Here is a 27,060-nt window from a genome sequence, read left to right as displayed (position 1 = left end):
TAAAATATAGCACAGCGGTAGTAATGTTTGGACAAAATGAAGTTTATTATATAATACAAAGGATTTTTTCATCAATAACTCTATGAAAACTTCATTTATCTAGACATGACTCAACATAGCCAGGATTAATCTTCAAAATTAAACATTTGTATTGTTTGTATGGATGAATGCATCTCTCCGATCTTTCATTGTATTGTTACTTAATTTTTAAGACATATCAAATGTCTACGTGTAAAACAGTGTATTATTCTCTTTCAGAACTTTAAATGTCTATAAATATTTGTATAAATGATTTAAACAACAGGGTCAGGCGAGGAGGAAAGTGAATTTGAAGAAAAGAAACAGAAGCTTCAATCTGACACAGATCTGAATGGTTCACTACCACCTTCAATTTATCATGGTAAGGAAAGTCTTCTCGAACAGCAAGTATCCAAAATCCAACCAATCAAAATCGGCTCTGAAAATGATGATCAACAAGGAAGAGGAAATAAGAACAATTTGGATTCCGATTGTTTTAGAGAAAGGGGCGAGTTTGTTGCCTAAACCATTCGCAGAAAAGAAATATTACCCCTTCCTGTGGGAACATTAACCTTTGAATCCGAAACTACTTTTTCGACAAACTTGACAAATGTCAAAGAAGATAAAGATGGAAATTACATTGAACTTGCTGAAGATTCTAGAAAGAATTACAGACCTATTGAAGTAAGCAGCACAAACAACCTTGAGAATGGAAATAACAGTCAAGCACAATCGCCCTAATATAAAGAAAAGCAGTTTGGAAATCTCTCAAAGGAATCAATCCCAATTTTCTTGGATGAGGATTCAAACACTTTTGACTCCAAAACTGAGAGTAGAACTTCACTACAGCTACGTATACATCTACCAGAAAACAAAGATGATGAAGATTTGAATCATCAAGGAGAGACCAGTCAAGTATCTGAATGCGATGAAAAGTCTTGGGATTCAGGAATACTGGGCGAAATCGAGTCTTCAAATCATTACGACATTAACATCGAAAAAAATGACGATACAAATGTAAGCGAGTCAACGTTGATTGTCAAAGAAATAGTTATCGAAGAAAAAGGATCAGCTTCCCCAAGTCACAAGCAGACAGGAAGTAGCGATGACGTTATTGGGTCTTTAGAGGAAAACGATGATGACACTGAAGACAGGAATGATGAGAACGATTCAGACAAATATTTGTACAGACTACTGCGACCTGAAGAAACTTTTAATTCTGGAATCTTTCCCAAAAATAGACATTCCAGTACAAGCCTTGAAGATCATGTTTGTAGTGGGTCTAGTAGCAGTATAGAGTCAAAGTTCATTTCCTGCTCTAAATCGTTAGACAAGATCAAGCTGCTTGCCGGAATGATCCGGAGAAGATGGCGCCACGAACTAAGACACATTGTGCGGATTGACCGCACCCTTATTGGAAGCGATGTAGAGGAAATAGATCTCACGGAAACAAGCATCCGAGAAACACACCTCACCAGTGACAGATCAAGAAGAAATTCTATAAGATTTCATGAGGTTATATTGGTTCCTAAAGAATGCATTCCTGCTGAAAGCGTTAAGAGGATTGGCCATGTGCAGAATGGTTCTTTTCATTTTGATGAATAAAATTCAACAGATATCTTCGATGACAGATATCTTCGATATCAAAAAAAAGTTAAGACGAAATATTGAAGAAGCCTTCTATTTTTAAAGTAATGTTTTGTGATAATATTACCTTTAACAATATGTCAGTTTGTGATATTTTTTAGCTTCAAATTGTTTTCTTATAAGTTTGTTTATACGTTTCTTAATATAAACAAATATGCTATTTATTTATTTATCTAATTATTTTAGAAAGGTTCTCCTGCAAATAAAATAATTGATGAAGTGTTTTTTACTATTTGTTGTGTGACTGTGATCGATGTTATTGTAGTACTGAAATAAAAACAATCGTGAATTTTAAATTTGCTTCTGTTTGTTATGGACGACAGGCTTACTGTTCGCTCCTAATTCTTGTTTATTTATTTGCTTATTTTTCTGGAGCACTGTATGCCGTTTAAGAAGAAGGTATGGTTTCTATACACAATTTGCCCTGTGATTTTCTAAAAAATGAAATTGGTGTAAAAGTTGAAAACTCATGCTTTTTAAATAATTGAATTTCAATGCAGAAAAATCATACAAGTCATTTTTCTCACATGTGTTTTGAATGCTAATTATGACGTCATAAACATGTGCATTTTCCCGTATTTTCTTTAAAAAAATGCAGAAGACACCAATTTTCAATGGAATTTTCTTCCAGATAACATTCTCCTCAGGCATCGCCCTCAAAGATTTTGAGATATGTGATTTGTAGTTGAATTTTGCACAAAATATCAAAAATTTAACGTGGGCGACGGCTGTGGACACTGTTTTCTAAAGGAAAATCACCCTTGACATGTGCCATTTTGTGTGTTTGTGTGCTGAAAATAGAGAAATGCCATATTCTTTCCTGATTTATCAGAGTCATTTATTTAACTAATATTTAAGCCAGTTTCAAAACTTTTTAATGTCATTACATTTTTAGGGCGCAATATAGCTAAAACCATACCTTCTTCTTTGTGCAATACATGTATTGTGGTGTATTTGCCGCAGCTAAAAACAACTGAATGCTTTATATCAAATTATCTGATCTTGAACATTTAAAATCAAAAGGATAGCAGGTAGTAAACCTTATTCGACACTACATGTAATCAGCACTACTCGTATGCAGAAATGTACAGAAAATCTGTCAATGCACTTTTCGACAAAGTTTTTCTAGGCTGTAACTCACGAAGATGTTATATTCGGATTGATATTAAAGACGTGAAAGCAACTCAAGTTATAGAGAAAGACTTTATTCGGCTGAAAAAGGGGCAAACAAAAGAAAAACCATTAATGTCTGGGGTAACGGTAAAAAAAATGAACGGCATCGTTGTTCGAGGCTGACAAACAAATGTGACTATCAAAGATGTCCCCTATTTACCTACCAGACGCTTTCATGGCTATGAAAATGATGAATATCATTACCACGTAGTACATGTAGCAAGCAACATTAAACATGGCACTATTAATAACACAGCTTTTTTAAAAACTGCACACGTCACTTGCAAATATTAAACTGTGCACCTACTCTGCCAAACAGAATAAAATTTGGAGATCATGAGGGCAGAATCTTAGCAGATAACAATCGCATAAAATGACCTTATTGCGGAGAATATGTTCACCACTAGTACAAATGTCATAATAAACTCACAAACAAAGGAATTTGCTTAAATTATTACAAAAAAGGTCATTTAGCTAAAAAATATAAAAATAAATGTATGTGTAGAAATTGTAAAGAAGAAGGTCAGAGCAAGGCAAGGAAAACTGCGAGGTACTTTCTGAAAAAAAAATGCTACCAAAAATGATGACTTTAAGACATTAAACAAGACTGTTGATATTCTTTTTCAGCAATTTGTTTGTGAACAATTTTCCCCTTGAAAAAAATTGATCATTCATAGGGCAAATTCCTGCGTAAAATGAACCAAAATTATAAACCCCTTTTATGCATGTGGGAGGTCATTGTTATTGATATCCATAAGAATAATTTAAGGGAAGTAACTAGTTGACGATAGAAAAGTTAAGAGTACTTTGACACAGATTTGAAGTTATTATTTTCTCCAAAATATTTTAGTAGCATTTCAAACGTTAATAAATTAAAAATCTTATTTCATATAAAAGATATTAAAATTTCAAATTTTTTGGCGGGTTTGATTGACACATCCTTGCACTTAAATTTTATTCTTAATCCTTAGGAAAATTGGCAATCTTGTTGTGTGTAAGCAAAAAATATTAATACTACATTTATAATCCAGAAAATTCAGTGTAGACATGTTTGAAAGCAAAACAAAAACGCAATTTATTTTCAGTCACAGTTGAGGTAAGCAGACTGTGACAATTGAACGCAACCGGTGAATCATAAACATCAACAATAACAGAACTCGTGCCCTGGTTCTTGACAAAAACTATGTACATAACAAGATTGTGCTCGATTTGCATACTCTATGTTTTGTACCCAATTTTTGTAAACAGGGCACATGATTAAAAAAACTCTCAACGCAATTCTTAGTTCGGAATGACGATACTTGTTAGGGAATTTGGTTTCTAACATTTCTACTCTGAATAAAATTATTTTTCTAGATAAAAGCTTTAATATTTCTCATAAATGCACAACAAGGTTGCCATTTTTCCTAAGGATTAAGAGTAAGGTAAAATTTGTGAAAGTGCAGGGATGTGTCAATCAAACCCGCCAAAAAATTTTAAATGGAATATTTTATTTTAATTAATGTCAGTGTGAAATGCTATTAAATAAATAAGTCTTATATTATCGAGAAAATATTGACTTCCATTCTGTGTCCAAGTACCTTTAAAGTGATTATTATAAAGCTTGGTTGTTCGAAACACTTACATCTTTAACAAGTAAAATATTCTTATTAGGAAACAGATGTGCCAGACTGTGGCATTTTTTATTCAAAGTTATTGGAATATGTCCTATCGACATAAACATGGAAATAAACATTGTGAATTCAAATACATCGTCAAAATATCTAAATGTCGAGTTTTCATCTTATCATATATTTTAATTTTGGTCAAATTCTGCTTCAAATGAACAAAAGTAAATCTCATTATAAAGGTTCCGTTGGTACCCATGGTAAGTTTATCCATTCTGACAAGGTATCAAGGTCTAGTCTGTCATGTTTTGCCCATCACCTAGCGTGATCTTCCACAGAATCCAGTATATTTATTAAATACAAGGGTTATTCGAAGAGTTCGTTGACTCCTGTCATATCTTTTTTGTTTAATGTCACATGCTAACTAAATTTAGTGGAAATAATTTAACAATCAATCCAAATGATTTGTTTATATTTTTTTTAATTATCGTGATTTATTTCAAACGTTTTCATAATTTAAAACTGCAAAAATCAGATTTTTAAGCAGGTCAAAATTTAGTTATTTACAAACAACACTCTAAATATATGACAAGTACTGATGTAATATTTTCTGTATAACGGAACAAAAACGGGGGGAATTTCTTAACTTTTAAATTAAAAACTGTTACACTGATTCATATTCCAATTTTTGGTTTAATATTTTGATTCGTTGAAAAGACATCAATTTTGGAAGAAAATTCCTCATTGAAAGCGCCAAAATGATGAAATTGAATAAAATCTGAATGACTTAGCGCCGGATTAATCAATAATATGAGTACCGTTAATATTTACACGTGATTAATCTCTCCTTTTCTCTTAATTTTTTCATTTTAAAATAAGTGTCACTAATTTAACAGGACAGAATTATTTAGACAATTTAATCGCGGAAATAGCTAAAACGAACACTAGGTATTTATGTTATTAACAGTCCTATAATAATAGTTACCAAAATTCTAAGTTGAGTTTATTTTACTTGATTTTTTCCAATAATGTATATATATCTTCCTTGGAATCATGTTAACGTCATATCATTACAGTATATATAACGCCAAAGTTAGATGTTGTACATGAAAAGATAAAAAAGGAAACTATAAAACATATTATTAGAAAATGACAACCGTGTTAAAAACCACAGATTCTAAGTTATCACAGAATAAATTTTCAATGAAACAATCAATTTTCGAACTTCACGGTTTAAGTTCCTTATTTCATAATTTTTAGGGGAAAAAAGAAAACATCTCCATAACACTAATAAATTGAATTGCTTGTAGTGTGCTTATTTCTAATATAATAATTATGCTGTTTATTAAAATTGAACAAAATGTGTTATTTTAATACTATATAGAGTAAAACCAAATCGAATACAATACTCAAAATTTGCCAAATAAATCAGGATTATCAAGTTTTATTTTTCAGTTTTAGCACGCATATTTAGTTACTGATTTATGGAAATGTTACAGAAAATAATTATCAGATTTCTGTGAGACAAGAATTGTTTGATTAAACTTTAATACTGTATGTCTAATTTGATGGTTTACCACCTGTGAGATCTTAATTACATTTTATGTTACACCAAGCACATTTTCTGTACTCCTTACCAAGATACTACTTTAAATCTTGTAAAAGAAAGATGCCTACAACTTTACTAAATTTGAGGAATAAATTCCGTTAATGATGCCTAACAACTTCAGTGTGATAAAATAGATTGTTTTGGACATAATTTGTAGGTAAACAATATGTAAAACCATACTTTAAACTGTCGTTTTCAATGAAAAATTAAGAAAATCAGACATGAATGTGAGAGTTTTTTCATATTCAAAAAAGAAAATGTATCCAGATTATCTACAGTCTGTAGGAAAACAGTAATTTGTATGTTCATGTCATTCTTTTTATAATAATATCAAATATAATATAGGTATCGGGATTACTTTGCATATGACTTCAAATTGAATGCCATGAAATACTATATTTTTCACATAATTCTGCTAAAGTCATAAAGTAGAGGATTGATCAAAGTTGAAAGTGATTATGACGTCATAATGGATAGCACCACAAAATAATACAGAAGTATTGAAACGCAAAATTGTTTGTGAACAGGACACAAAATGTTATTTTTAATGATTACGTTAATTTTTTAAACCCACTGACTAACAATATTGCAGGGGTGTTTTTTTTTTCTTTCTTACATTTCTACTCTAAATTTTCTTGATTAAAGTCAAGTATTTTTATACAATTAGATTATAATTACATGTTGAAATACATTTGTCCTATATCTCAGAGTGGAATACTATGACAATGATAAAGTTCGTGATTTTATACCGATGGCCAACATAGTAAAAAAACTTCAAATCTGAGTTCAAGCACCTTTGATACCACTATATAACCCCAACAATTTATATGAAAGCTAGTAAATATTAAATCGTAGAGAGCAGGATATGAAAAATGACAGCCATTGGGGTATATCTGATATATGGTGTATCCATTACTGATAAAATAGCAAAAAAGCCAAGATTTAAAATTCACATAATTATATTAAAAATATTTTCCCTTCACATATATCTATTTTGTTAAAGGGCATTATAAGGCCTAATTGTTTTTCATTTTTTTTTCTAATATTTGCAGAGCGTGTGATTTATATTGTTCCAAATTTTGATGAATATATATGAAAACCGAAAATATTTATAAAAAAAAAAAAAAACTTACTCCGAGCTCTAGAACTTTACTCTAGAGCAGTTGCTTCAACCACTGCACCAGGCGGGCGTCTTGGAAGCAACATGTGAGAGACTGAGAAGCCTTCTAGGGAATAGCCTGGTACGCTGCTTTTTTTCTTCATTTTTTAATATTTATAATTAAGGGATATTTTTTGAAAAGTTTTTGTTCTGTGGAATTTAAATCGAGTTCTTCAAATAAACAGTTAAATAAAGATCTTTAGAAGCAAGAAGTATGCTGTTTTTGTCACTATGTCTGTTATCTGTTATCTGGAACCTACAAAATATATTTTTGAAGGTCATTACGTAGAGTCCGTCATGTTTTAAAGTCTGTCAAAAAACATTAGTCTTACTTAGATTGAAAAAGGAGTAGGTGAAGGGATAAGATGTTAGACGTTACCTGATATTTACCTGATCATATAAATTTACATATATATAAGACAATTAGGAGACAATTTGTAGGTGATTGTAGTTGTCTTAGGCGTTGTCTCACATCGATGGGGTTTAAGTAAATATTAGATTTTGAAAAAGAATGTTATTAACTTTGTCAGTTATTTTCTAAAACTTTCATTTTGAATTCACGTTTTACATGCGTCTACAGAAAATATTAGACTTCATAGATTTATCATCTGACTACTATCTTCGCGTGTATAGGACATTTGTTTCTCTGTCTAGAATTGGAATACATGAGAATTGACTTGTGAGTATGTTTCTTGTTTGACATCTCTCTCTCTCTCTCTCTCTCTCTCTCTCTCTCTCTCTCTCTCAAGATTTTTTTTTCACTCATATGGAGACATCACCACTTGCCTGTGGCAAGCTGATTTTTTTTTATGTATTCTCGACACGCAGGTCCATTAAGCAGTGAGGGATCTTTTTTATGACAGCGACACGGGACTTAGGTGTATACATAATTATGTAGACATGCAGCATATTTATGTCAACATGCAAGTTATGTCAACTTAAGTGGACAAGATATAAAGTTTATGTTTGTTGACAAACCGGAGAGTTGTCAAGACTTAGAGAAAACGTTATCATGACTTGGCATGATATGCGATGTTAACAAAAAGTTATGAGAATGGCATAATATGCCACCATAAAAATCATATTCTCTTATAAGATGTGTAACTTGCATGTCATCATAATTATTTATCTTGCATGTAGACATATATTTCTTGCATGTTAGCATTATTTTTTATTGAATGTAGGGGGGGGGGGGGGGCAGAAATATGCCACCATGAAAATCAGGTTAAAATCTAACAGGTAAACGTCTAAATTCAATATCACGGAGTAAAATTCACATTTTTGAAATAGAATATTCGTACAAAATTCAAAGGTTTATCTGTTTAGAAAAACTTACCATTTTATGACGTAATCAATTTCATGTCAGCCACCTCCTTAAAGTACGTCCATCACAAACTGAAAACTTCTCATCAACTTTAATCCAAAAAGAATCTCAAATACGTAACTCAATATGTATATATAAATGGTTACATGTAATTTTACACCTCAAATCTCAATAAGAAGTTCAATTTTTTAAAAAATCAACTTCTCATAATATGTCGTCGCCCGCGTGGCGCACTGATTAGAGCGTCTGCTCTAGAATCGCGAAGTAAGGAGTTCAATCCCACTGTAGGACGTGGAGACCGGTCATACATGTAGGATGAGCCTGTATAAACCAAGATCCCGTGTCGCAGCAGGTGCTGGCATGAAAAAAGATCCCTCCCTGCTCAATGGCCTTACATGTAAGTGCCGAGTATGGGACAAAATTTGAAGACCTTTCACCGGCAAGTGGTGGCGTTTCAGTATGAGTGGAAAAATTCTCGAGTGGGACTTTAAACACTATACCATCAATCAATTTCATTATATGTCTGGTTGGCGCATTGATTATAGCGTCGTTCTGGTGCTTTAGATGAAGGAGTCAATCCTTATGTCATGGGTTCGAATCCTGCTGCAGGACGTGTATACATCCAGGTCCCATGCCGCAGTTGGCATTGGCACGTAAAAGCTCCCCGATGCACTGTTCATTGGCCCTGGCTGCCGGGCATAGGTTTAAATTTGCAGTCCTCCACTGACTAGTGGACTTTTACGAGAAGCACTGACTTTTACAATTGACGGTTTACTTGGACATTTAACTTGTATCATATACGGAGGTACAGAATTGTTAATACATATGAAAACCTTTCTAGTGCATGGTCATAGGTATGGTGTTAGGGACACTTACATGTGAAGTCCGAGAGTGCCGGGAGTTGAGGGTAGGGTAGTTGTGGTTGTCTTCAAGGGCAACTTATATGTATATTGAAATAACCCGTTTTTTGTTCAATTAAATGTTGTGGTAAATATGTATATCGTAAAAGAGCTACCGTACATAACCCTAGTGTAAAAGTAAGCTGTCAACTGTAAAAGTCAGCGCTCCTCGTAAAAGTCCAGTAGTCGCGTATGTCTCCATATGAGTGAAAAATTCTTGAGACATTAGCCAACGGACGGACGGACATTTAATATGTATAGATCTACAAATTTAACTGTTATTTTATTAGTTAAAAATATAGCTCACCATCGTTCTTGCCGCTCGATTCTCCTATTCTGTCAGGTACTGTAACAAAAATGAACAAAAATTTCGACTTGTAATTATGAAGGTTTGTGTTGAAGGGCAAAAAAGCTTTACATGTGTATAAATTTGTTATATTGCAATTGTTTTGTTTTTATTAGTCGTGATTTTCTACTTGCGCATACACATGGTGATGGAAATTCAGGTATCATACAACTAATAGACTTTTAATACACGATCAACTGATTTTTTGTTCAAATCTGATGTTAATATCTAATTCTCTAGAGTATACTAAATGAAAAACATTAGGAGAACGAAAAAAGGAAGAAATATGTTTGCTAGACAAGTGAAGAATCAAAAAAGGTATGTTCAGACTCGGGGCAATTCGAAAACGCCAAATTAAATATACATATTATCATTGCTTGGTTTATAATTAACTAGTACGTAATGTGTAACCAAGTTACCAAGTTTTAAATAGCGAGTTTTCGTTAATAGACTGTGTAGAGAAACGAAATCACAGAACCTTGACATAGTAAACTGATGATGTATACTTACTTATACTGGACGTTAGGACCGTTGTGCTTGGTGTTGATGAAGGAGCTGCAACTACAGAGAGAAATTACTTTAACTGAAAAAAATATATTGTACTCATAAAAATAAAATACGTAAAAGGCGACGTATACAAAGTTCTTACTGGAACATATGGACAAGGACAAATTGACGGGAAGATCATCGAAGTCGGACACGCGAAGAGCTTGATCTTTGCTGCTGGAAATATACTCCAGTTCCGTCTGAAATGTCTTGTCGCCCTCGATTCCGACAGCAAACACTTCAACCCCGTCCTGATGAACGCGTTTCGCTTCCTCTTTCGTTAAATATGGACTTACAGAAAGACCATCAGTAATCACAACTCCAATATGCGGCACTTCCGGTCTGCCTCTTTCTCCAAACATATCACGCATGCGCTTTAATGCTTTATGTGTACCAGTCCCAACATTTGACATTGAAATATTGCTAATGAGAAAATTCAGTAATGAAGGGTTATTGACTTGTCCAAGGTCATCCGTGCCTACTCGGAATATATAAAAACGAATTTTGTCTAATGTGTAATTTAAATGAAATTGCTGACATACAAGTTTGCAATGAATCAAATACTTTGGATGTAAATTTTGTAAACGCCTGTTTGGCTCTACGATATGTTAGAAATCACCCTTCAGTTCATCCGTTTAGAAACCAGTTTTGTTCTCATTGTGAGGGGTATGAAAAACAAAAGATTAAAACTCTCTCAACAATAACTGTCTGTCAGCCGAATTACGGGACCACAACAGCAACATTTATGAATCCATTAATGCGAGAATTATATTTTCCGAAGATAGGCATAAATCAGCAACTATTTGAAAACCGAAAAGTCAAGGTAAATATATCATTGTTATTCAAGACAAGAACTATATTCGGTATATTGCATATCTTTACCCCAACAAAAATTAAATTTTGAAAAATTCTTTAAACGTGTTGTATTGTATAAATTGTATAAAAATATAAATTAACAAAACATTTTATAATTTCAAGGTAGGTTATTGACAATTCTTTTTAATTTATGACGTCACACACCCGTCGGATTTTGCATTTTTCCAAGAAAAAGGACAAAGTTGACAAAATTTCAACAATTTTATTTATAGAATTTATTGAGCGCATGTCTGTCCAGGAACAATATTTGCATATTTAATTGATATTATTATTCTACACATTATATCAAAATAATGAGCCTGAACACACCTGCTCTCGGTGATTTTAACTCAAAATATTGACGGAATTTTTACATTTTTCTATAGAAATCATGGAAACTTTAGATTTACGTCATTTTTCTTACGTCATTTCAAAAATATGACGTCATTGCTGACGAAAACATTCAGTGTTTTGAAGTCAGCATGGATCCCCTTGTTTTAAAACATAATTAAATTTTACAAAGTTTGATTTTGGGGGCAAATATTGGTCACCACCCAATAAAGTTCTTTAATATTCACTTAAACTAGGAAGGTGCAATTATTAATTTATTTTAAATTGAATTGATTTAAACAGTTTAGATGATATCATTACCGTATAAGCCGAATTTTTAGCGAGAATTTAATGTTGGCATTATGAGCAAGGATACTGAAATCGCTTTAATGAAATATCGTTAAAAAATTAACTGCGATTTATTTGTAATAGCTTCTTTAGTGAGTTTTTTAAAATCGCTAAAATTTCATCTCGCTAAAAATAAAATACTAATTTTTATGGACAAATCCCTAAATTTGCGTCTCGCTAAAATTTCCACTTATACGGTATTACTTTTAGCTCACCTGAGCTGAAAGCCATAGTGAGCTTTTCTCAACACATGTTGTCCGAGTCCGTTCTGGAAAAATGTCTGTTATAAAGACATGTGCGCTTCAGATTTGCTAATCCTATGAAAGCAGAGTGAAGTAATGATAAAAATCAAAAAATTACATAGAAAATAATGTTAAAATATAAATTTAATGTTAAGTATTAGAAAAATGTTTTTAATTAATAGATATTGGATAACTGTGTGAAATGTATTGGGATAGTATTTTTTTAAATTCTTGACGCTATGTTTTGAGGTTACATTGCTGTTAAGTGTGCTCCGCGAGAACAAAACATGTTAATTTTAAAATTAAGTAAATTGATTTATGTTTTATCAATGGAATCAAACTTTGCACATCAACAAAACAAATATTTTTACATATTTTATTGTTATTATTTTATGTTGTACTAAGTAACACAACGAAGATTGAACGACACCGTCCATGAACTTTTATAACAACCCTCGTATTTATATGACTATTAGCTCATCTAAGCAGAAGCTTAAGTGAGCATTTCAGGTCACATACTTTTCATTAGTCCGTTTGGCTATCTGTTCGTCCTTCTGTTAATTTTTTTTTTACATTTTGGATTTCTTTTAAAGAACTTCTGTGTCAATTTTACCTAAACATGACAACAAGCATCAAGCACCAAGTTCATTCCCTTATTCAAGGGGAAACAATATTTTTAAAATCTCAAAACCCACGAACCCAAAAAGTTTAAATTGCTAAGAAATTAGTTACAGGGTGTTGATTCAAGGTTGTTAAAATCATACGCCCATGGTGAGGATGGTTTCAAAATTGGGGATCAAAACAAGAGATGAATAATGAGAAGATACAGAAAGATAACAATAAAAACAATACTGCTGACCTCACAATAGTTTGATTTTTTAAATGTGTTTAAATCATATACTGCAGCTGCTATTCGTGAGTTTGAAGTCATAGCACAAATAACATAACAATGCCTTTCATAACAAGATGTGTTTGTAAACACTGATGCCCCCGTATGGCAACATAGCAAAAATTAAGCTTTTCTTAAATGCAAATTTAATTAATTGGTACCAAAAGTAGGGTATTCTCACTGGAAAACAATTGTAAAATTTGAAAGTAAGCTAATGTTAAAGTTTTTTAATAATTACAAAAATCTCCAAGGTCAAGGTCAAAAGGTCAATGTAATTAGTATCAAATGAAAGGACTTGCGGCATAAAATACTTCTGTAGAGCATGAAAGCCCTAGCCCTAACCGTTCAGAAGGTATGGTCAACGTTCAATTTCTTAAAAAAGTAGGTCAAACTCCAAGGTCAAGATCAAAGAATCAAAGTTATTGTTATGAAATGAAAGGTCGTGTCATAATGATCAAATATGTAAAGTATGAAAGCACTAGCCCTAACTCTTTAAAAGTTATGGTCAAGGTTTGCTTTTTGAAATAGGTCAATAGGGAAATAGTTCTTGTATCCAATGAAGGGTCTTCTCACAAGAATTACATGTATGAAGTATGAAAGCCCCATTCTCTACCGTACAAAAGTTATGGCCAAAGTTAAAAATTTTTCACAAGTAAGAAAATCTACAAGGTCAAGGTCAAAGGGTCAAAGTTGTTGGTATCCAGTGAAAGTTCTTTTAACAAACTTTACATATGTGAAGTATAAATGTCCTGTTATTTACTGTTCAAAAGATATGGCCAAAGTAAAATTTTAAAATTTTCATGTAAAAGTGGGACAAACTCCAAGGTCAAGGTCAAAAGGTCTAATTTGGTGGTACCCAAAGAAAGGTCTTGTCACAAGGAATACACATTTTAAATATGAAAGTCATAGCTCCACTAAATCAAAAGTTATGGGCAAGGTTAAAGTTTTTGCGAACAAACAGACAAACAGAGAGACAGACAGACAGACAGACACGACAAAAACTATATTCCCCCGAAACTTCGTTTACGGGGGCATAAAAACAGATCGATTTGAAATATTTCTTTCATCTGATAAAGAAGAAAATTAGTACCGGTTATTGTGGCATTTTGAATTGGTACAATCCTTAGGATAATTATATACACCCTAGCCAAAGTAAACTGATCTCGCGTGCTCGGTCGATATGACTTTTCTGAGGTCTGTATATATAGGGGTTGACCTCATCTAACGGCCATAATTGTATGATATTTCCTTTTGTGGCTTTAGCAATAAAAATATTATTTTATTCCAGAATATGGACTATGTATGTTATCCCGGAAGGATTTTCGTTGGAGAAGAATGTGTACCTGTCATACGACATCCACAACAAATTACCTATGCACTATACATACTATGTGAACTAAACGTTACATCAACAAACAATGATACCAACAGACTTATTGGGCTAGCTGGTAAATCTGTTGGAAAAAACTTAAGTCTACGACTTTCAATCACCAGCACTATTGTTTTCAGCGAATATTTCTTTCTACCAATAGATCCCATTGTATCATCATTCAGTGAGGGGTATTTTCAGCTTACACTGCAAGCGAACTTATATTTTGAATTGACTTACCTTAAATCGTTTGATAGGGATAATGTAGAAAGATATCTCATAGACTTACCAGCCAATTTGGCCGTGAACGTTAAAGCACAAGACGACGATAAATACATTTCAATTGAGCTTAAAGGCATAAGCTTGTCAAACTTCAGCAAATCTTTGAAATCGGAAAAATATTTACTACCCAATAAACATGAACTATTCATCGATCAAAAATATAGATCGCTGCTTTATATAACTCCATCAACTTTAGTTTATGTAAGTAATTTACTTTTATGTCGTCAGAGAATGTTTAACACAAGCGAAGTTGAAGTTGACAGCAAGGGGGTTATATTTTTTTAAAAAAGACTAAAGAACACTTCTACATAGGCGACTATGTGAGAGATTTTAGCGGGAGATTTCGAGTGTGTGTCAAGTCAGACGAATACTATATCAAAAGTGTTCCGCACGAATAAACAGAAACCCTCTAAATCTTTACAACTGTTTTAAACATTATAAGCATCGTATCCTTGTTTATTTTGTTTGTAATTTACATGAAAGTTCCCGGATTGCGCACACTCCCAGGTTTAAGTATCATGAGCACAACATTTTCTCTTTTCTGTATGCAAGTAACGTATACAGCAGCCAATATTGTGCAAAGATCGACCTTGCTGTGTCAGATAATGGGTGTAATGTTGCACTATTTCTGGCTTTCCCTTTGTTGTTGCCTGTTTATCTGTTCTTTTCATATGTTCAGAACATTTGCTTCACAAAGGTTCACTGGAAATAATCTTGGTCAAAATATCAGGGTGGCATTTACTAATTACACCATCTTTTGCTATTCCATACCCTTACTTGTAATTGGTACTAATGTGATTTTAACGTTTGTTTCAGAAGTTAACACCGGTTATGGAAAATATTTGTGTTTCCTTGAAAACCTCACTCAAAACATTGTCACCTTCATTGTTCCATTGACTCTCACTTGTACATTAAATACTGTTTTCTTTATTCTTACCCTTTTTAACATAAAGTTTGTTAATAAAATCTAAAAAAAAAAAAACAACACTTCAGAGCTGCCTTTTTTCCATTAAACTGTTCAGTCTCACGGGTACAGTTTGGATACTTCAGGTGCTAGATAGCCTCTTACATATCTCGGCTTTTTCATTTGTGGTAACCTTTCTGACTTCCTCACAAGATAAATTTATTTTGCTGAGTTTTTCTAGTGCTTTACAGATTTTACGATGACGATGATTAAAATCTCTCTTAAAGAAACGAAAGAGCATAATCCGACTTTGCATTCTCAAGTGACATGACAACGGATTACTTCGATATTTACACAAGCATGATTTCCATATGAACAGAATCATGATTAAGCAAGATATTTTGATGGTAAGTTAAATAAAATAAAATAAATCAATGTGTTTTCAGGATACCGCGGATATAATTTGATGCTGCCATTTGTATATGCGATTGATTAATTGATTGTATAATGTTTAACGTCTCTCTCCAGAATATTTCAGTGATATATAGACGTCACAATTGCCGGTGAAGGGCTGCAAATTTAGGCCTATGCTCGGCACTTACGGCCTTTGAGCACGGAGGGATCTTTATCATGCCTAACCTGCTGTGACACGGGGCCTCGGTTTATACGGTCTCATCCAAAGGACCGCCCCATTTAGTCGCCTTTTACGACAAGCAAGGGGGTACTGAGGACCCATTCTAACCCGAATCCCCACGGGGCTTTGCATATGCGAATATAAGTTTGGAGATGACATTTTTCTGTGTTTGTTCCTTTAGAAAAGTGTATTTTTTAAATTCAGAATTGAATATTAGCTATCAGCTATTATTACACAAAGAGTTGCTATTTAAATAATGCTCTTGCTATCACCAATCCAGTGCTTTACTAACGGAGCTAAGTAAAACGATACCCACTACCAAAGCACTTTCTTCCTAGCTTTTTGTTTGCGCATCCACTGCTACACAAAGAAGTTACCTTTGCTCCTAGAAGTTTACTTTTCATTTCAATGGTACTCAATTTTCAAGGCACCAAAGCTAAAAAGGAGAAAAATGTAAGAATTAACCTTGAATGAAATCTGAGACCCCAATCCTCACTTGTTAGGTGCTCTATCAATTGAGGATTCAGTTATCCAGGTCCATAACCACCACCCAAGATAAATATTCTTGAGAAGACGATACATTCCTCAATTGCCTTTAAAGAAATCCTCTTTAGAAAAAAACGAGGGAAATTTATACATCGTTCAGCTTACTTAGAATACCTCTGATCATGGGACGAGTTTTATTTCCTTTTGATTTCTGTCCTTTCCAAGAAAGAATTTATTACTAATGTTTGCATAGCTCCACAGACTTTTATCCCGAAAATTAAAAAAAAAAGCTCTGCTTCTTAAAACGCATTGGCAAAAGAATATACAATGTAATTCATTACTTGATGCAGTACTTTAGTGAAAGAATTCAGCCGTTTCATCCAATAATTCGGATTTTCTTTTTTTGTTTTTTGATTTTTATTTCTTTGCTATACTTTGTTAAGGATTTTTGCAAGCATGCATGTTCATAAATGTTAGATTTGTTATTTGCGTGGAATCATATTCAATAGAACAAAGATATATAATTCAATTTTTTAAAAAGAAATTAACATAATAAAATAAAAAATCAAAGTAATATGCATTTAACATTAACAGTCCGAACACTGAATTCATGTTCGAACTAACAAATTTTAATAGACGTAATACATTATGTCATGAATAAAAGTTATACGCAATACATTACGTCATGAATAAGAGTTATACCTAGCTTATAGATAAATGATATTGTGTTTAAAACAATTCATTGATGGGGCTTCAATATGACTGAATTATTAAGACCGATTTGTGTGTGATATATCAGAAAGAAAACCAGATGTTTTAGAGTTAAAATGCAGAAAGTCGATAGAAACATTAATGGAGAGAGCATTTCGTTGTAAAAAAGTTAAAGAAGCTAAAAATTATGATGCCATTGATAGAATTGAGCAGCTGGGTTCAGCTGAAAGAGTACTCTGTCACAGGAAATGTCACAGTGAATTTATTCATCCAAAATCTATTAAAGCAATAGAAACAAAAGCTATTGTCCTTGAAGATATTTCAAGGTCGAATACAGATTCAAAGAAATTACTGTCTACTTCTACGTCTTCCAATCTCTCCTCTTCATCGAGAAAGTCATTTCTCCTAAAGATTGGGAGTTATGTATGTTTTGTCAAAAACAGAATCGAGAAAAGCTATTCAACTTTACAACCTTTTCTGTTAGTGACATGGTCTTACAGAATGCCAAATATGACTAGGCATTGCGAGTTAAAGTAGGGAATGTTAGCGATTTGATTGCTGCAGAGGGTAAATACCATTTAAAATGTATGAATGCATTCTAGTATGAAACGCAGAAAACAGAGAGAGTCCCATGATTGTTCTTGTTCGTGAGCTTGAATAAGCAGGGAATAAGCCCCAAGTTTTGCAGCTTTCTGATATCTGGAATAAATACTCTAGACTGATGAGATTGGGTCTGAAATTCCTCAGTCTTACATTACTCGAAGATCGACATTCAAAGATAACCTATAAATAAAGGTGAAAAGTATCTTTCAGTTTGTCTGTCCTATGGATAGAACAATCTCTGAACGCGAAACGCTTCTAATGCCACATACTTGGTCTGCATCTCATTTTGGAGAAATATTCAATGAGGGACAAGGTATCTCAGATGATAAATTTCTCACCATGCCATGTTATAAGCCCACACAAAAGTCTTTTCAAGAACTTTACATGTTACATTGAAATTAAGATCAGATCTGCAAGATAGAAGTGGGCATATAGTTTTAAACGTGATTGAGGACGATGCCATTGACTGTGTTCCAGAAAGTGTTCTCATTTATTGAAATCTTCTTTATGGCGGGCAAGAACTTTTTGAAATTGCTTCCAGCGAAGGGCATCCGGTATGCACTAGACAAAAGAAAGTATTAAAGGATTTTTATCACCACACTTTATTTTTTGATATAACAATAATTATATGCTATTAAAAGCAAAAATAAAATTTTCTTTTACCAAAAATGTATAAATTCGTTGTTTTTGCAATTCAAAGTTCAAAATTCTCAATATGCATATTTTCATCGAGATTTCACGCGCCATTGCTGTGACGTCATAGGTGTCAATTCCGGTCAACCGAGAAGGCGAGAAAGCGCTTGTTGTGTTTACATAACGGGTCAATTAAGATCCGTTAGCAAACAAATTAGTGATAAGTGGACTTAAAATTGTTACAATGGTGTATTGTGCTGCTTACGGGTGTAACAACGTGCACAAGAAGGGGTGTGGTAAGAGTTTTTTTACGTTCCCGAAGGACACTGGTCGGAGGAAAACATGGACATTTTTTTGCAAGCGTCAGGGGTTTGTGCCGACAAAAAACCATCGTTTGTGCTCGGACCACTTTTCCAAACATCAAATTCTAAGGGATCCTGCCAATTTGGAACAGTTTGGCTATGCTGGGGCTCGGATTCGACTGAAAGAAGACGCTGTGCCAGACGTCCCTCTTCCCATCCCCAGCGAAAATGCCGCCATTTCCCTTGTCCTTCCCCCCAGACCCCGAGGGGCCTACATGAAGCGCCAGAAGGCTGATGTAAGTAAATTACTCTATTTTTTAGGAACTAGAATTGGATATGTATAACACTTTATAGTAGGCCCTTATTATAATTTTATTTGGAAATAACTTAGTTTTCATTCATAAATTCTTGTATTTCAGTACACTGGTACTTGGTCACTTTGTGGTAACATTTGTTAGTATTTTTTTTAAACTGTTACTTGTTGCATTCGCTGAAGTTTTTTTTAAATATTCAAATAGAGGGGTTGAATATTCTATGAACCATAACACTACTTCCTACATAGAATTAGAAATCAGAAAATATACTGCATGAATGGGAGTGGGGGGGGGGTCCGGTCACAAGTGTAGGGCTGTTTCGATTAACATGAAAAAAAAAATTATGATTACTTTTTGTTATACTAGAAAAAAATTATCAAAATTTGTTAAACAGTGTTAAAGGTGTATTCAACCAAGTCAAGTGGTTGATTTGAATATTCAGAAATAAAATAAATCATCATTCATTCATTGTTTTACACGGACCCAGGGGTAAGATCAAAGCCTAAGGGTAAATTATGTTTAATATATGTTTCAAATGATTTAGATATTTTTCTATGCAAGTATAAATTATTTCAGATCATACATCATGCTCTACAAGAATTGGAACTTCGGCATCCAAATTCAGAGAACATTGCACCCCTGGAGACTACACCACAGCCTGAGAAAGCATTGGAGCCTACCGACACACAAGAACAGAACTCTACAGCAGCTGAGCAACCCAGTGGAACTGATTCAGAGAGCAACACCGGGCCCCTTCCAATTGTACTTCAGTGTGAGAAAGGAACAGAGCCTACTCAGCCTATCGACTCATTCCAACCTGAGAGCACAGCTGCTGAGCAACCCTGTGGAACTGATTCAGAGAGCAACACCGAACCCCTTCCAATTGTACCTCAGTGTGAGAAAGCAACGGAGCCTACTCAGCCTATCGACTCATTCCAACCTGAGAGCACAGCTGCTGAGCAACCCAGGCAAACTGAAGCTTCATCCAGGTGCAAGAAGACTGTATCAAAAAGGTGCCAGGCCAGTGTTCAAGTTCCACAGAGAACAAGGCGCATTCAGGTATCTATGGACAAGAAAGCCACAGTTTCCACCGGTACTCAGTGTTCCACTTTGTCTGACGGCATTCCTCTTCGTGTAGCTGCTGGATTGACCCCTGACCTATCCCAACAGTGTGCATTAGAGACTGTACTAGACCATCACAGTGATACTGAGAGTGACATTGAGGACCATTGTGCACGCGAGGACCCTGATTATGACCCTGTTGACAAGGAGGACCCAGAGAGTGACGACAGTGGCGATGAATGTGAAGAGGGATTTCGTCTACACAGTGATGTTTCCCCAGAGGAGGAAAGACAATTTTTAGTGTCAGAGGTTCAGTTAGCCCAACTTTTGCAGAACTGTGTTATATGCGGAAGTCCATGTGAAACAGTGGTGAAGTACACTCGTGGTACTATGATTTCAACATCATCTGCATGTGCCAGTGGCCATACTCGTACTTGGGAGAGTCAGAGATGTCACCAAGGAATGCCCTGGGCGAATCTGCTGGTTGCTGGTGCCATTGTATTCAGTGGAGCCAACGCCTCTAAGAGCCTTAGACTGTTTCGACATTTGAATCTACAAATGATATCAACTTCAACATTCAGCAGACTTCAATCCTCATATGTGGTACCAGCGTCAGTGTTCACCTGGGATTTCCATCAACAGACCCTCCTCGACGAATACCAGGGAAGAAGGCTGACCTTGGGTGGAGATGCACGGTGCGATTCCCCAGGCTTCACTGCAAAGTTTGGTTCTTACACGTTGATGGAACTTAGCAGTGGAAAGATTCTGGATTTCCAATTGGTTCAGGTATTTAAAATTTTGCTAAGAAATCATATATTTTTGTATTTAAATAGTTCTTTAAATCAAGTGATATAAGTTCCAAAAAAAAAAAAAACATGCTCATAAAATTTCAAAAATCTTGAAAATGTAAAAATTATTTTCAAATATAAAAAGAGTTTGGAATACTAACAAAGTGATCAATGTTCTTTAATTAAAACTGATTTTGGTTTACAGAGTAATGAGGTAGCAGGATCCACGCACATGGAGTTGGAGGGGTTAAAGAGGGGGCTTCAACGTCTTGAAGATGCAGGTCTTCAGGTGGAAACTCTCGTCACCGACCGACATGGTATGATCAAGAAGTATATGAGGGAGGAACATGAAGACAAGAACCACTTTTTTGATGTTTGGCATGTGGCAAAAGGTAATTATCCATTCTTCAAATAAATGTAGAAATTTTTTTATAGTGACTACTTTCCTATAGTTGGAACATGATGCAAAGATTAGAAGTATACATTAAATAAGAGTAAAGTGTGGAATTTTTTTTTTTATAAATAACTAAAAATATTTTTGTATTATCAAGGCATTTCGAAGAAACTGGAAGGCGCATCAAAGAAGAGAGATTGTGGCACTATCCGACCCTGGATCAAGTCCTCTGTCAACCATTGTTATTTGGTGGCTGCTTCCGGTGGTGTAGACTGTGACCTAAAAACCCTTTAAGTGTCGCTCAAGATATTGTCTATGGGTTAAGTGATGGGAAAAAGTGGACTTCAAAGCATATTGGCCCTGTTTGTACATTACACCAAATAACAAAATCAAAACAGCTCTTGAATTTATTCAATAGTGCCGGTCATACGCTCAGTTATAAGGATGTGCTGAGAATAGACACAGGTCTAGCAGAAAGTAGGCTCCAGTCTATGGACGAGAGAAGTGACCATTTTTTACCATAAAATTAAAAACCTAATGTTTTCACACATTTCACGGCCGATAATATAGACATTAGTGACTCGACACTGGATGGCAAGGACACATTTCATGCAACGCAGATTGCTTGTTGGCAACGTGGATTAGGAAATGACCTTGACCTAAAACATATATTTCCATCTACAAATGAGACTTTACAGGTACCTTCTCAGACATACAGGATTGTAGAAACCACTGTAATAGAGGGGAAATCACAGCCTCTTTATCCAAAAGAAGTACCTCTAAATGTTTATAAAGCTCCTGATATAGCAGATCAATCATCCTGTGATGCGTTTGCAAAAGAACTACTGTTTCATTTGAAAAGAAACAAACAAGATGTCTCAATTACTTGGTCTGCTTTTAATCTGTCAATCAGCAGCATAAACCCCGATCTCACTATCGTTGGTTACATACCTTTCGTACAAGCACCTGCTTATGAAATAGATACGCTTAACACAGTTGTCCAGAAATGCATGTACATATATGAACGTCTTGGTCAATGTTATAATGTATTAACAGTTGATCAAGCTCTGTACTTCAAGTTGATGGATTTACAATGGTCAGTTCCAGAATACAGAGAGAGACTTGTGCCACAAAGGGGTGGCCATATTGCCATGACTTTCATGAAATGTATTGGAAATCATATAAGTGGTTCTGGTTTGTATGAACTCTGGATGGAATGTGAATTCCTCGGGCCTGTTGCTGCTCAAAATGTTCTAGCTGGAAATCACTATTATCGCGAGATGAGAGCCCGTAAAAATCACTGCCCAAGCTCTTTGGAAGATTCTGCTTCCCAGCTTTTTGTTATTCGTAGCTACACCAAGGACGTTAATCATTTACAAATATTGAATAATGTTATGAATGAACAGAAGGAATTTGGTCTAGTTTAGAGCTACTGCAGAATACAGTGTTTAGAGAATATTTTTTAAATTTCAGAGAGGAAATTACTAATCCAAATGTACTCTTCTGGTTGTCATATATGGATTAAGTTTGTATTCTCCTGGAATTTACAAAATCAGAAAGAGAAAGTTTGTGGGATTTGTATTTGTATTCATTCAGGGCCATGCTTCCATGGTTCTTTCGATATATATTTCGACCATATAAATTATGCAAGGTGGGGTTGTGTTTATCTGGCTGATTGTCACCGATTTCCGCTTGAGGTTTTTCAAGGGTTCAAACTTTGTTGTCAAAAAAGCCAAGGAACATTTAATCAAGTGGATCCAGATCAAAGTCAACAATGGCTTAACGCTACAGGTAAGAAGGGCGTGTGAATCCAGATGACATACTCACTAACAAGGATGCATCAAAGAGTCGACAGGTCCTTGAATCAGAGCTTGAGGAAACGCTAGTTAATACAATGAAAGGTTTAAAGTGCTTGACCCCTCCTACGAAATAGATGAATTAATCAACGTGATCACAAAAGACATCAGAGATTCGTTACTATCTGCAGCGCATTTGGGTCAAGTACAGTTGGAGGGTTTTGCTTCAGATCCTTTAATTCCAAACAAAAACACGGGTACATTAAACGTCCCTTTGCACCATTCTTTGAAAAAAGTAATCCTTTAACATTTGAATCCTTATACAAGGTACTGGTTGGTTCTAAAGCTGTTAAAGAAAGAAACATTCCATATGTTGATGAAACAAGAATATCAACAGTCTCGTTTAACGTCATCATTTCGTAAATTCTATGGTCGATACAATGACCTTGTCAGCAAATATAATTTATCATTGAATGAAATGCTGACTGACGTTTTTCATACCAATTGTTAGTCCATTATTTATACACTCAATTGACCACGGATTTTTTCCGTTATTTCCTGATTATGACAACGAGCACACGGCGGGTTTGACCGGTCGGCAGGGGATGCTCACTCAAAATTCGATTTCTCTAGGATCGATGTTCTGTTTGATCGCTACAGGGACCAATCAATAAAATCCGGAACTCGTTATTGCAGGACAAAAAGGCACCAACAAGTTAGAAGGATTGTTGAAAATCGAGACGTTCCTCTTCCAACTAACTTCGCTATCTTGTCTTTGAAAGAAAACAAGAAAGATCTTGCTGCTATGCTGTCAGAAGAATTAATTCTCCAAGCGCTTATTAGGAAAATTGTTGTTACTGCCGCGGGGTTCGTAGATAAAATTGATATGAAATGCAATGATGATATGTTAGAATTGTCTACGCTAGAGGCCACGCATGAAGAGGCAGACACTAGATTAGTACTGCTTCATGCCATACACTGTTCTTAAGTATCCGCTTGCGCCTCTATTGTCATTTTAGCATCCGATACTGATGTCTAACTGCTACTTGATGTCATTCTTTTCAGAAATAGATAGACATTTGTGGATGATTGCAGGAACTGTTTTAAAGCCAAAAAACATTCCTGTTCATGCTGTTGTAGTGAAAAACTTCTCTTCTTCAGAGTTACGCAAACATTTGGTAGCATTTCATGCACTGACGGGGTGTGACACAACATCTTATTTCTATGGTATTTCAAAGAAATCTTCCCTATGGGTATTCAAAGGTAATTATAAGCTACTCAAGGTCTTAGGCGAGGAGAATTAACTGATCAAAAAAAAAACCAAAGAGTGTGAAGAGTTCCTGTAAGTTGTATAACCAAGAAGCGGAGACTACTGATACGGTAAGGAATGTATTATTGGGAAATCAAAAAGCCCCGAGAATATGCCTCCAACTAATGATGCCTTATGCATGCAGGTAAAGCGAACACACTACCAAGCCTTGATTTGGAGACAGGCAAACATTTGTTAGCCCTCATTACCATGTCAAACAGAAATGGGGTGAAAGTTGGATGGTTGTAGTTTGGTGTCGATATTATGAATTTCAGATCAAATTCCAGAGGCTTGCCTAGATTTGTTAGCTTGCAACTGTACAAAAGGTTGTAAAACAGAGAGATGTGGATTCAAACGAGCCAATCGGCGATGTATCAACCTGCAAATGCAAAATCTTAAACAAAGATGAATGTAGAAATACAGCTGTAATAGCTAAAAACAGAGGAAATTCGAATTTTGGGAGAAAACGGCGTAACATATTTAAATTAAAGTGGTTTATTATTAGTTGTTACTATACAATATATATCAGATAATGTACATATGGTTATTTAATCAGACTTTTCCCGCTTGAACGGTGATAACAAAAAATTTTGGAAGAATTTGGTGTCCGTCATTTTGAATCGCCGTTTTGACCCACTTAACGCCATTTTTAGGGTTAGTTTAAAAAAAAATTAAATGTACAAAATGCTATTAATATGTACTTGTATTTTATATGGCATTTATATTTCAAAGTAGGACATCAGAAAATGAATTCAAGTTCGTTTTATATCTGAATTTGAGAAAAATATTACAATTTAAAGGAATTAAGAATACTTTCGTTACAGAAAAGAGGTATGTACAATGAACGATATTTCTCGATATTGTCGACAAAATCTACATTCTCTTATTTTATAACATATTTAGTGTAGCACGGTTGGATAATACATGTTTTTATCTTTGTTGCAATGTTTAAAGGGACAGAGCCACAATTTCAATTGCATTTTTTAAACCAATTTTAATATTTACATTTCCCAACAAAGGCTTAATTCATCTAATGATCAGCAAAAAAAATTGAACATCATTTGTTGATAATATAAGCCATATGAGTTGACCCAATTTTATGGTGATATGGGGTACATTTATTCATATACTTCTTCATGAGAAAAGAAAAACAGTTACTTTGGCTAAAAAGTAAGATTCAGACTCACACTTTATCGACAATATTAAATTATTTTAAAATAGTGAATTGTGGTAAGATTCATTAATATGTGGACTCGATTTATTGAAAACGTCACAGGAGGGTTGAAAACCAAGTCCACCCGAACTCATACATAGTGCCTCTTGTGTAGCATGCCAGCGATCTTATTACTGAGCTATTAAGTCTTAAGATATTGTCACGTCCCAATGAATGGGTGACATTGAAATTAATTATATCAAATAATCTGCCTATTTGAAAGTTTTTTTATTGGGGGTTTTTCTATTAGGAGAAAGGCTATTAACAACTTAATGATTTGATCTTGAACTCAGTAGGATCAATTTAAAGCGAGGCTACTCAGTGAAAATGGAATACCATAAACATGGAAAACAAAAAGGTAGTTGAAAAACATGTAATGTTCTCGTCTGTAGGAACTCTTAGTGTTCTGTTTAATATAGCAATATTGAGGTATGATCTGATTGTTTCACTTAAAGAAGACATGATATACCTTTACAATACAAGCAAGACAACTGACTGAACAATGTGGTTTGCACAGAACCAGTGACTTTCACTCTAAACATGTTATTTTGTGGAATAAAAAATTGGACATTCCCCGGTATGTACCATGTACAACAACAATTGAAAGCTTTCCTAAAACAAGACAATAAGTTATCAGGTGTCCAAGACAAGGGCACATTGGTCTGTATGGCCCACAAGACAATGGAATATGAGCAAAAACGGATGTTTTCGGGGGAATATCAATTATCTCTTTCAAAAACAATTTGAAGAGACCATAACACAAAAACTGACAGTGATTCATTGAATAAAAGATTTTTTTTCTCTAGAAATTGGATTCTCCATTCTAATTCATTTTCGGGTGTGTTTCCAATAGGTAACGTAATGTTTAAAGGGACAGAGCCACAATTTAATTATTTTTAAAACCAATTTTAATATTTACATTTTCTAAAAAACTCAGTTCATCTAATGATCAGCAAAAAATGATGCACTTAATGATTTGTATATTACTGTAAATAAATTATTGTTAAGTTTAAACTGTGTGATTGATCTTTGCTGGCATTTCGGGTAATTCTGACCCATAACAGAATTGGGGGCTCGTCCGGGATAAAGAAATTCTTGCACTTTTGCCGTTTATTGTCAGAATTTTGTTTATTGAACCGTTAAATTTAATTATAAGCCAGGAAATCAACATGGTGTTTTTGGTCACAGACTTTCTTAGTTCACCAAGTGTTCAGGTTTTTGATACGTTAAAAAGGATGACTTGATCGCATTAGGTTTGATTTTTGGGG

At 34.4% G+C, this 27,060-nt stretch overlaps 2 protein-coding genes across 2 annotated transcripts; one reads left to right on the top strand and one right to left on the bottom strand.

Moving 5' to 3' along the window:
- Positions 1 to 9,726: 9,726 nt before the first annotated feature.
- On the bottom strand, positions 9,727 to 10,792 carry LOC134274461 (collagen alpha-1(XII) chain-like). The gene is made up of 3 exons (XM_062756742.1): positions 10,432 to 10,792; positions 10,293 to 10,343; positions 9,727 to 9,782 (listed from the first exon to the last, which is right to left on the bottom strand). Exons 1-3 carry the CDS (start codon positions 10,739 to 10,741, stop codon positions 9,727 to 9,729), a joined length of 417 nt encoding a protein of 138 aa, XP_062612726.1. The 5' UTR covers positions 10,742 to 10,792.
- A 7,773-nt stretch (positions 10,793 to 18,565) lies between these two features.
- Positions 18,566 to 21,768, top strand: LOC134274460 (uncharacterized). Its single transcript, XM_062756741.1, has 4 exons — positions 18,566 to 19,212; positions 19,807 to 21,078; positions 21,286 to 21,472; positions 21,632 to 21,768. The coding sequence occupies exons 1-4, from the start codon at positions 18,859 to 18,861 to the stop codon at positions 21,766 to 21,768; spliced, it is 1,950 nt and encodes a 649-aa protein (XP_062612725.1). The 5' UTR covers positions 18,566 to 18,858.
- Positions 21,769 to 27,060: the final 5,292 nt, after the last annotated feature.

Source organism: Saccostrea cucullata, unplaced genomic scaffold (assembly GCF_032062105.1).
Source record: "Saccostrea cucullata isolate Sc308-1 unplaced genomic scaffold, CSIRO_AGI_Scuc_v1 ctg7429, whole genome shotgun sequence".
Taxonomy (NCBI): Eukaryota; Metazoa; Mollusca; class Bivalvia; order Ostreida; family Ostreidae; genus Saccostrea; species Saccostrea cuccullata.
Note: the sequence above shows the minus strand (reverse complement) of the source record. Positions and strands in the feature narration are given on the sequence as shown.